Source organism: Barbatula barbatula (genome assembly GCF_947034865.1).
Source record: "Barbatula barbatula genome assembly, chromosome: 14".
Classification (NCBI taxonomy): Eukaryota; Metazoa; Chordata; class Actinopteri; order Cypriniformes; family Nemacheilidae; genus Barbatula; species Barbatula barbatula.
The window spans coordinates 22920613-22932625 of NC_136777.1; the positions used below are offsets into that span (position 1 = coordinate 22920613).

Genomic DNA, 12013 nt, shown 5'->3' on the forward strand with positions numbered 1-12013 from the left:
ATGTGTGTTGTTTAAGAACGTGACACACACATCGGTGAGGCCACTGCAACCTTTAGCCAAAAATGCTTTATGGCTAATGCTTGCGCCTTCAGCGGAACTAAGGAAAGGAGACCAAAGGCTAGTTTTTTGTAAATATATGGCAATGGATGTTGTTAGCAAATTGTAAGTGTTGCAGACGCTTCCATAGTATCCCTGCAGGTTGTGACGAAATGCGCGATCTGATGACATCACATGGCGCATCTTCGGCCAAATTATTCAGAAAATATGCGTCAATCTCTATATTTTTCATCTAAATGTTGCAGCAAATTTCGCTGAATTTATTTGACTTTTGCAGGACCTTGGATTTGTGCTCAGTGCGTCATTTTTGTGTGGATTTTTGTTTTGAACCAATGTGCTGATGGAAGATGTAACCACAGCCCATTATAGGATTTCTATCAGAGATAGTCAGGTTTTGATTTTGAAGACAATATAGATACACATCCTCTTTCAGGCAGATTTTCAACATCTCCAGTCCATAAAAACTTCTTGATCATCGCCCTGATGTTGAAAATCTGAATTTCTATTGTTTTAACTGTTTCCTTTAAGCCACTTTTTATTTTGTGTAGCTCAACAATCTTTTGCTGCACATCAGAACTGTATTCTTGGGTTTTACCCATTGTGATGATGAATAAGGGGATTTGGGCTTTGAGTTCATTAATATGTATTCTCCTGCGCAACAAGTCATGACTTGACAATATATCTTTTAGTCAATTTTTGGGGGGCTAATAATTGAGGCAAGTGTGTATTGGAGAAAAACATTTATTTCATATTGTGATTTTTTTTCCCCACTTTCAATTGTTTTACTTCAATGAAACCTCAGATTTTTTTAAACAAAAGCAGAGTCTTAAAAAGTATTTAAAGTTGATAAATAGATTTAGAGAAAAGCCTTAAAGATGGGATAACACATGTGGTTTCTGCCAATCTCATATTAATCTTGAGTGCCCATACAGTTGTATTGCATACGTCGTATCGTCGAAGAGAATTTAGTTTGAAAAAATTATAAAAGAGAGATAAAACACGAGCTGCTGAAGGCAGGCAGGGGGGGTCTTTGAAAAAATCAAAAGGAGATTTATTTTCCTTCATTTCCTAGCATGCTTTGCTCTTATTTACCAAGACATAGGCATCTACACACATATACAGTTATGTACTGCACATACATGCATGTGTGTGTGTGTGTATATATATATATATATATATAGTTATATAAGCCAGACAATTTTTCCTTCTTTTTTAAGCCATGAGTTTCTATATCACCTCTCAATGTAAGATAAATCTAAGATATGAACACAAACTACAAGTTTAGGCACTTCTAGGCTTTTTCTTAATATTTTATATTTATTGTATGTCTAACACTGCAATACAAATCTAAGTATTAGCTTAACTAATCACTGTATTTGGTTGTCTCATCCACGACTACAATTAAGGTAAGAAAATGATATAAAGATTTGATTTACGGTCATAATTAATATATCCAGTGTTTACATGGGGTTACCTTTAAAGGAGAAATCTGCCTTTGCTAACGAGCATGCGTTGTTGACCCCGGATTCACTTTGAACGCACGTTGGCTGTCAGGAAGATAGTTGATAGTTGGGTTTTACAAAGATGGTGTACTTGATAGCAACGTAGTTGAACTATTAGCAAAGTTTTTTTTTGTGTTTTTAGACATCTCCATAACCATTATTTAACAAATTAGTTGCTTCGTCATCTAAGGATGGCGGGCAGAGGGAGAAAAGTTGAAGAAAAGGCTGTGGTCAGTGACAGAAATGATCATGATTATGCTAACATGATGGAAGTATGCGTTGAAGCTAATAAGCGTCTTTTGGAGGATTGTAGTGCTGATAATCGACCTGTGACCTCTTGCAAGATCCACAATTTGAAGAAAGCGCGTCCTGATTATGAGAAAGACATATCTAATGGGGTTATCCTCGAGGCAATTTACTCCCTCTGTAAAAGATTTGACAAGTAGGAAGAAAAATGGAGGAGTTCACGAGAAAAATGGAAGAGAACTGAAGTTGATTAGTTTCCGAGGTTAAGGAAGAGTTGAAAGTTCACAAGTAGAAATCAACTGAAATGGAACTGGTTCTCTCTGCTCTCAAAAAAGAGAATAAAGAGCTGAGATCTAGGATTGGAAAATTGGATCGATGCAAAAGAGAAACAGTATGAGAACATCAGAGTGGAGGTGATGTCCTTGCTTTCCAAGATTGCTCCTGGTGTCTCCTGGGAAATTGAAGACGCGGTTGACACGGTTCATCGAATTGACAGAAAAGATGGAAGTTGCACGCACCAGATCATCATGCTATTTAAAAAAAAGAATCCACGGAGACCAGATTTGGTCACCATCGAAGGGATCAATCATGTGCAAGGAAGCAGGCTGTCATTTGGCAGAGGACTTAAAAAAAGAGGACAGAGAGGCAAGGCAAGTGCTTTGGCCACACATTAAACAAGCTCGAGCAGAAGGAAACGTCTCGGTTACGTCTGTAACCTCGGTTCCCTGATGGAGGGAACGAGACGTTGTGAGAGACTGACTGGGGTTTGATCTTGAGAACCTACCTTCTCCGAGATAATTAATTATAAAACGCCAATGGGCTTGGCGAATGGCACGCGCACGCCAGTCTCCGCCCCGTGCATACGGGTATAAAGGAAGATGGCGGCGGTCATTCACTTACCCTTTGTACTGAGGAACTTGGAACGTTCACTGCAGTGATTCGGTGCAGCGTTGTGGCATGAAGTCACAACGTCTCGTTCCCTCCATCAGGGAACCGAGGTTACAGACGTAACCGAGACGTTCCCCTTCAGTCGGTCTCTCGACGTTGTGAGAGACTGACTGGGGATCAATCTTAAACGCCACAGCGCTTACACCGACATCACGACCTCTAGCAGAGCGACCCTGACTGGGCTAGCGAGTCACAAGAGTGCTACCGCGAGACGTAATCTTCCAGCCACATAGTATTGGTCATACTGAGAAGCCTCTACTGACGGCCTCACGGACAGTGGCGTACGCCTCTAGTAGCGAGGAGCTGTCCGGAGCCGAACACTGGGGAAACACTGCTCTCCTCTCAGAAGAGTGTGTTACGGAGGCCACATCCTACCTGGAGGGGAGGTTACATGTGGAGATACTAACATGGTCTCCCCGGCGGGGAGAACATCATGCGGAAAGGTGTAAGCCCGAAAAGGGGGACAATCCAGGTGGGATTACCACCGGCGGGGAGGTCACAGATTCACCAATCAGGAAATCCTGAGTGAGGAATTCAACACACGGGACGACCCAGAGGGGAGTCACTACGTATGGGGCACTAGTCCTAATACAGGGGTCTGCCTGAGCAGGGAAGACTCTACCTATAATGGACCTGGTTCTAACAGACGGCTCCGCTCAGTCTGTTACCAAGTGCAATGCTTAGTGATGGATGGAATGCCTATACTTCGCCCGAGAGGGGAAAGTAGGGAGGCTAAATAACGCACTAGTCTCACCTGGACAGGGGTCAAGGCGCTTTCGCAGGCGTACGCCCAGAACAGGAGTCCGTCCTACACGCCGGGGGCGTTGAGGACATGGGCTGCTACTGGTTCCACGCGAAGATTGTAAAACCTTGCGAAGGTACTGGGCGTAGCCCAACCCGCAGCACTGCAGATGTCTGCCAGAGAGGCGCCTTGTGCCAGTGCCCACGAGGAGGCCACACTCCGAGTGGAGTGGGCCCTCACTGCAAGCGGGCACGGGCGATCTTGGGACTGGTATGCCACCGTGATGGCATCCACAATCCAGTGCGCCAATCTCTGTTTGGAGACAGCCTCCCCCGGGTGCTGTCCTCCGTAACAGACAAAGAGCTGCTCGGAGCTTCTTAGGCTCCATGTGCGGTCCAGATAGAGGCGCAGCGCGCGTACTGGACACAACACATTAGAGGTTGGGTCTTCCTCCCCTGCGGGGAGCGCCTGCAGGTTCACCACCTGGTCCCGGAAGGGAGTGGTGGGAACCTTGGGCACGTAACCGGGCCGGGGTCTCAAGACAACGTGAGAATCGCCGGGCCCGAACTCTAGGCACCCTTGGGACACGGAAAATGCCTGTAGGTCCCCCACCCTCTTGATAGAGGCGAGCGCCGTCAGGAGTGCAGCTTTCATCGACAGATGAGGGAGACTGGTAACTCCGAGGGGCTCAAACGGGGCCGTACCAAGGCCCTGTAGGACCACGTTAAGGTCCCAAGAGGGTACAGAGCGCGGTCGAGGTGGATTCACCCTTCTCGCGCCCTTGAGGAACCTGGTGACCAGGTCGTGCTGACCGAGAGACTTACCCTCCACGAGATTGTGATGTACGGCAATGGCCGCAACATACACTCTCAGTGTGGAAGGGGAGAGATTACTCTCAAGTCTCTGCTGTAAAAAGGCCAGCACCGACCCGATCGGGCAATTCCGTGGTTTCTCCTCCCGGGGAGAACACCAGGACGAAAAGAGGCGCCACTTATAGGCGTACAACCGCCTAGTGGCAGGGGCTCTAGCCTGCAGAACAGTCTCCCGGACCGCTACCGACAAGCCCCTTAGGGTCTCCTCGTCCCGTCCAGGGGCCAGGCATGGAGTTTCCAGAGGCCTGGGTTGGGGTGCCAAACCGTGCCCTTCCCCTGCGACAACAGGTCCTTCGACAGGGGAATGGGCCAGGGGGGGGCCGTCGTCAGATCTACCAGATCCGAGAGCCAGGTCTGGTTGGGCCAGTATGGCGCCACTACCAGAACCTGATGCCCCTCTTCCCTGACCTTGCACAGGACCTGTGCAAGGAGGCTCACTGGGGGGAAGGCGTACTTCCGCTTGTCCCGCGGCCAGCTGTGTGCTAGGGCATCTGTGCCGAGGGGACCCTCGGTCAGGGAGTACCAGAGCGGGCAATGGGTGGAGTACGGGCAGGCAAACACCGGGGAGTGCCTTGACGAGAGAGCGCATCGGCTGTCTGGATCAGGTAGCCCGGGAGAAACGTGGCCCGCAGGGACTTCGTCACCTGCTGACTCCAGAGGAGGAGGCGTCGGGCGAGTTGCGACAACTGCCGTGAGCGTATGCCGCCCTGGTGATTGATGTACGCCACAGCAGTCGTGCTGTCCGACCGGACTAGCATGTGTTTGTCCTGCACGAGGGGCTGGAGCCTCCTCAGTGCCAGATGTACTGCTAGCAACTCTAGGCAGTTGATATGCCACCGCAGTCGGGGACCCGTCCAGTGACCTGATACTGCGTGCCCGTTGCACACCGCACCCCACCCTTGCAGGGAGGCGTCTGTCGTTACTACGACACGCCTCGAAACCTGTCCGAGCGGGACCAGGGTAAGAGAGAGCGAAGGCACTGCGGCGTTACCGTAATCCGCCTGGTGCCGGCGTGCCACGCCGTGCAGGGAACCCGACTCTGTAGCCAGTGCTGAAGCGGCCGCATGTGCATCAACCCGAGAGGGATTACCCCCGTCGAGGACGCCATGTGCCCCAGGAGCCTCTGAAAGTTCTTCAGCGATGTCGAGGGATGCTGACTGATCAACCTCAGACAGCGCAGCACTGACTGTGCACGCTCGTTGGTGAGACGTGCTGTCATACGGACAGAGTCTAGTTCCAGCCCCAGGTAAGAGGTGCTCTGCGCGGGGGAGAGCTTGCTCTTCTCCTGGTTGACCCGGAGGCCTAGACGGTCTAAGTGCCGAAGCACAAGGTCCCTGTGCGTGCACAACACATCTCGCGAGTGTGCCAAGATAAGCCAGTCGTCGAGATAGTTTAGCACTCGCACGCCTTGCTCCCTGACAGGAGCTAAGGCAGCCTCCACTAGTTTGGAAAAAACCCGTGGAGACAGGGCCAGACCGAATGGCAGGACCCTGTACTGATACGCCCTTCCCTCGAACGCGAACCGTAGGAACGGCCGGTGTCGGGGGAGAATAGAGACGTGAAAGTACGCGTCCTTCAGGTCGATTGCCACGAACCAATCCTGGTGACGTACCGAGCCCCAGATGCGTCTCTGCGTCAGCATTCTGAACGGCAGCCTGTGCAGGTGCTTGTTCAGGGGACGCAGATCCAAAATGGGCCGCAGCCCCCCGCCCTTTTTGGGCACGATGAAGTACGGGCTGTAAAATCCGGACGACATCTCGGTTATAGGGACGGGTTCGACCGCACCCTTCGCCAGAAGGGCGGCTACCACCTCCCGAAGCACGGAAGCATTCTCTCCTCGCACCGAGGTGTACAGAATGCCCCGAAACTTGGGGGGCGCCTGGCGAATTGGATCGAGTAACCGAGACGGACTGTCCTCTCTATCGAGTGTGACGGGCTGGTGCGCTGCCAAGCGCCCAAGAACCGCAACATCGGGATCAGAGGGACAATCTGCTTCACCGTGCCGGGGAAGGCTGGTTCGGTGGCTGACAGTGCGGTCACCTCGCACAGGGGGGACCCCCCGGGAGGATGACGGCTCTGTATGTTTACCTGCTTCAGGCGGCCTGAGGCAACATCCGGGGGAGATTGCGGTCGGCGGCCCGGTCCATCCAAGACACCATCTGGACGAGAGTGCCGTGGAGGAAAACCCAGGGGAAATATCTCTTTTCGTGAGTAAGTGGGTGCCGGGCCCTGAAAAGGGCCCGGACTTGATGGAGACGCGGCAGGCAGCGTCCTTCCCCGATCCAGCGTTGGAAAGGCCGGGATCGGACCCAATGAAACTTCCCCCAGGTTCGTCCCGTCAGGGCCGCTTAGCAGAGCTCTTGGTGGACTGCTGACGGGGGATGCCTTCTTCCGCGGGGCTCGACGTCTCTGGCGGGTCGTCCTATGGGAGGGTCCTGGAACCGGAGGTGCCACCACGGAAGGGCGGGGCTGTTGGGAAACAGACTGCGGCCGAGAACTTGACGACATGCTGGTGGCCACGTCGCGGCGCGGCAGGATCTGCTTGATCGCCTCGGTCTGCTTCTGAACCGCGGAGAACTGCTGCGCTATGTCCTCCACGGTATCACCAAACAGCCCGGCTTGCGAGATGGGCGCGTCTAGAAGACGAGCCTTCTGGGCGTCGCTCATCTGCGCAAGGTTGAGCCACAGATGCCTTTCCTGGACCACCATTGTGGACATCGACCGACCCAGGGCGCCCGCCGTGGCCTTCGTCGCCCGTAGCGCGAGGTCTGTGGCAGTGCGCAACTCACTCATGCGAGTTGGGTCGGGCTTCCCGCCATCCAAATCCTTCAGGACTTTCGCCTGAAAGACCTGGAGGATTGCCATAGCATGGAGAGCAGAAGCGGCTTGTCCAGCAGCACTGTAAGCCTTCGACACGAGTGTCGAAGAGAGCTTACATGCTCTGGACGGGAGTCAAGGTCGACCCCTCCAAGTGGCAGCTGTCTGCGGGCACAAGTGGCCCGCGACCGCACACTCCACCCGGGGAAAGCGACGTAGCCTCTAGCCGCTCCTCCATCCAGGGAAGCCACAGCCGCCAAACCCTCCTGCCTGATACGCGCCGAAAAGGGCGCATGCCAGGACTTGGAGAGCTCTTCATGCACTTCTGGGAAGAACGGCACCGGGGCGGGGCGCGGCTTTTGACCACGCCCCGACCCCAGAAACCATGCATCCAGCCGCGAGCGTTTCGGGGAGGGTGGAGCCACACACTGCAACCCGATGCACGCGGCTGCCCGAGAGAGCATGGCCGACATCTCTGCGTCCGTCTCCTCTGGCACTCGACTGCCTGACGACAGGAGATCAGAGGAGTCTTCCGCATCAGATGCAAGCAGGCAGCTGTCCGATGCAGCGACAGAAATGGAGTCATCATCCCTATACGCAGTCTTTCCACTATGAGACGGCTGTCTGCCGCTCATAGGGGACAAACCAGGTGAGCGTGCCGGGGTATGGATGGTCCGCGAGCATGTAACTGACGGAGCGACATCCATAGGAATCCCCGAATCACCCCCGCCGCTCGCCAAAGCGATCAACCGTGCCGAAACAGCGGCTGAAGACGCCTGGGAAGCAGACGGGGTGGTGGCAGCGCTCGAAAAGAACGTAGCCAACCGTGACCGCAACACCCTGATTGCCATGTCCGCACACGCTGGACATGCCGAATCAGTGAAACCTACCTCAGCATGCTTGAGCCCCAAGCAAGTGACGCAGGTATCATGGCCGTCTGACTCCGGGATGAGTCTGCCGCATCCGAGGACACAGCTACGAGACATATTCGTAGCCGGAGGGACTTACCTCTAAGGGTCTGTAGCCTTCTGCCGAAACGCCCAGGGGAAGTCCACGAGAGGAGAAGTCCGCTGCTCCGCGTCGTAAATCCAGCAGGAAAAGTTTCTCGAAGTCGAGTAAGGTGCGTTGCATATACAAAGCACACAGGTTCCGAAGAACAAAAAGGGTAAGTGAATGACCGCCGCCATCTTCCTTTATACCCGTATGCACGGGGCGGAGACTGGCGTGCGCTTGCCATTCGCCAAGCCCATTGGCGTTTTATAATTAATTATCTCGGAGAAGGTAGGTTCTCAAGATCAAACCCCAGTCAGTCTCTCACAACGTCGAGAGACCGACTGAAGGGGAAAGTGGCATACTCTCGGGGTCCCTTTGCTTTTATTGAGGGAATTTCTTTTTTAAATTGTATTTATATAGCACTTTGCATTGTTCCAAAGCAGCTTTACAGGGGAAAATAGAAACCTTAAACCACAAAACAGGTAAAACGCAGTACATGGTGTTTTATATAATAAGTTAAATTATTCTAGTAAATAATATCTAATGTCAGCTTCTCCTGGTGGTTTATTTAGCATATTTTGAATTAAGTAAATGCTTTGCTAAACAGATGCGTCTTTAATCTAGATTTAAATTGGGCGAGTGTGTCTGATCCTGGAATAATATCAGGAAGGTTATTCCAGAGTTTACGTGCTACGTATGAGAAAGCTCGACCCCCTTTGGTGGATTTAGTTATTCTAGGTGTTATCAAAAGAGTTTTGTGATCTTAGAGAGCGTGATGGGTTGTAGTGTGATAGAAGCTCTGTTAGGTAGGTAGGGGCTAAACCCTTTAAGGCTTTATAAGTGATTAAAAGAACTTTAAAGTCAATACGATACTTAATGTGTAGCCAGTGAAGGGTTGATAACATTGGGGTTTAAAGTTCTTTAATTGATGAAGTTCTTTAGGATGATGAAAATTCTGAAAAAGGGAAATGCAGTTATTTGAGAGACTGTTTTTGTGTAGCAAGCTAATTCTCCAGTTCTCATCACTGACTGTTCAGTGATATTTTCGCCGTATTCACTGTGAGTTCCAGTGAAGTATTGCCTTCTAGTTATACAAACCACCATTTCAATAAATGTATTCAGGAGTTTTGCCATTTAAATTCCCAGAGGAGTCAATGGAGGGTCAAGCATCCTAACACAAGTCTGTTTTCAAGGGGCAAACCTAATGGATCCTCTAATTCTCAAATAGATTTTTGGCTCATCACTGAGGAATTTGCTGAGCTTATTACTGATGTTGCAATTCAGTAATAAAGCCGATCAGTGAGGGAGGGTTGAACGTAATGGAATTGGATGTTATGAATGGTACCCTTAAGTTGAGGTGGCTCCAAGCTTTCCTTGGAAATGAGCACTCTGTTTGTTTTTGCCTTTCTTCTACATCCTTTAGATTTTTGGGGGGCATTGATTTTCTTTTAAGGTGTGATTTTGAGCCATCAAAGTTAAAGTGTAAATTTTCATAGACGTGTATTATTATATTGGACTTTATCCACACAGTTAGGAATAATAAGTGAATCCTTATTGAGGGGAAATCTGTGTTTTTTCAAGCCCTGATGGACAATGGTGTCTGGTCCATTGTGCATATTATGGATTGGGTTGGAAAATTCCTTATGTATTACCATTTTTGTGTAAAATATAATATCATTTGTACTCCGAAATTGTATGTTTTGATGTTGAAATCTGTTCCTGCTGGCTTGATTCATTTGCGGGTAATCGAATGACCTTGGGTGTTAATTTCACAGAGCAGAGATGTAAAATATGGTTTAAGAACATTAGTAAACATTTGTTTTATTTATGCAAATTTTCTATAAAACTCTGGGATGACCTCTTTGCTTGGTTGAAATTTGCCAAGTATTAATAGTTCTTCTTGGTTTCTTTTGATTGTCATCAGAAATTATATTTTTGTTTGTTTTTGTTGTAAACATGCAAGAAATGGCATCTAGTCTTGTACAAATGTTGTACCCAGAAGCCCATGGATGGCAGGATTACTTATGTTATTACAGATAATAGTTACAAAGTTACATATAGTTACATAATTTGTAACCTGGACATTTCTTCATTCTCTTTTGTGTGTTCAAGATTGCAAATGCTGGATCACTTTGCTGAGTGCATTAAACAAGCTAAAGGAGTCCGTCAACAGGCTGTCCAGCTGAACATTTTCACCGCTGTGCTGAGCGCCCTCAAGGTTTCATACACACCTTCAGATCACACATCTGTCACTGCATGTTCGCAGGGTTTTTCCTGGGTTAAATATGGTATTGACGTTGGCTGAAAAACATGGTCATCCACAGTTAAAAGTATACTCTACTCTTGAACTGCAAGCCCAATACTGACAATAATTCCAAAATAAAATAAACATTTTATAACCTTTTCCAAGTTCTATATTGGCTATAAAATAATGTGACTATCCTCTTTCCTCTGTCATTTTTCCACAGGCCTTCATTGATTTTCATTTGCCAGACTTGATGATTATTTTGATATATAATCGTGTCAGTATCACAGGGCACTAAAAGGCATACTGTTAATTCCCATCCCATACTTTTAATAGCTGTTCTTATTTTCAAAATCAGCAGCTAGCTAACAGCAACTTGTGATTTGTTCTTGTTTCACCTCTCTTCTGTCCAAACTAAATTATTTTATAGGTAATTTACTGAACATTTTCATATAAATAAACAGTAAATATTTTGGATTATTTCAACTAAATCTTACAAAGTACTCTTGCTTAATGGCCTAAACACACTTGTGTTTTGAGTGACTGATTTGATGGATTCAGACAGTTGGCCTCTTGAGTTCAGTGTTTGATACGTTTTTACCGTTTATTAAAATTAATTGTTGTGTTAGGAAAAGATTGAAGTTCACACGGAAAACACTTCAGCGCTGCATTTTTCTGTTGAATAAAAGTGTGGTTCATGTAATGTGCATGTGCAGAACCTTTTATCGGGGAAAAAAGGCAACGTTTTGTTTTGCACCTTAGTTTGGAGATGGAGAGAGTGCACAGACTCTGCTCACTCTTTCCTGCTGCCATCGAAAGCACGGCGGTCTCATAAATCCCACCCCAATCATATAAAGCTTTGGTTGTACAAAAACCCTGCCCGCGTTTCATCTTGATCACTTTTTTGTTTGCTGTGTGTGTACAGGGTCTGGCTGAAAACAAGAGCAGCCTCGGCCCAGAGGAGGTACGGAAGTCTGCACTGGCGCTGGTGATGGGAGCCTTGGACAACCCAAACCCGATCCTGCGCTGTGCTGCTGGAGAAGCTCTGGGAAGAATGGCTCAGGTCGTAGGAGAAGCTTCTTTCATCGCCAGGATGGCACAGCACAGCTTTGACAAGTAACATCAGTTGTCATTCCTGAACACTGCCTACTAATCAAGTGTGACATCACATCTCTTCCATGTGTGTTGTTCGTAGTTAAATGACGTTATTTATCACACGAATGATCACCCACGAAACAAGCAAGTGTGGTTTGGGATGATGATTCTGGTTTATTAATTTCAGACTGTTTAACAGAACGTTTTTAACGTTGTCCAGCATTATATTTGATTGTGATGTATCGCTTGAATGAATTGAGACTGTTTGTTCTAAAACCGTTAAAACATTTCTATTCACATGTGATTCAAGTGATGAATGGAGATTATGCATTGCCGTTACTTTCCCACGTGAACTCTCCTGGACACGCTCCTTTGAGTGGCAAAAGGGAAATTACGAGACCAGGACTAAAATGCAATTATTTGCTGAAATTAAAAGCAGTTTGACTCTGCAGTGATCCCTACGAGGAACCAGGTGTCCTTGGACCCTGAAATGTTG

The 12013-nt window shown here is 48.6% G+C and overlaps 1 protein-coding gene across 1 annotated transcript in view; it reads left to right on the plus strand.

Annotated features, from left to right (window-relative positions):
* The window catches only part of heatr5b (HEAT repeat containing 5B), a 45203-nt gene that overhangs the window by 16095 nt on the left and 17095 nt on the right, over nt 1–12013 (plus strand). The window contains exons 17-18 of the mRNA XM_079472698.1: nt 10290–10395; nt 11348–11538. Of these exons, the coding sequence (XP_079328824.1) occupies nt 10290–10395; nt 11348–11538 (297 nt within the window). The remainder of the gene's footprint in view (nt 1–10289; nt 10396–11347; nt 11539–12013) is intronic.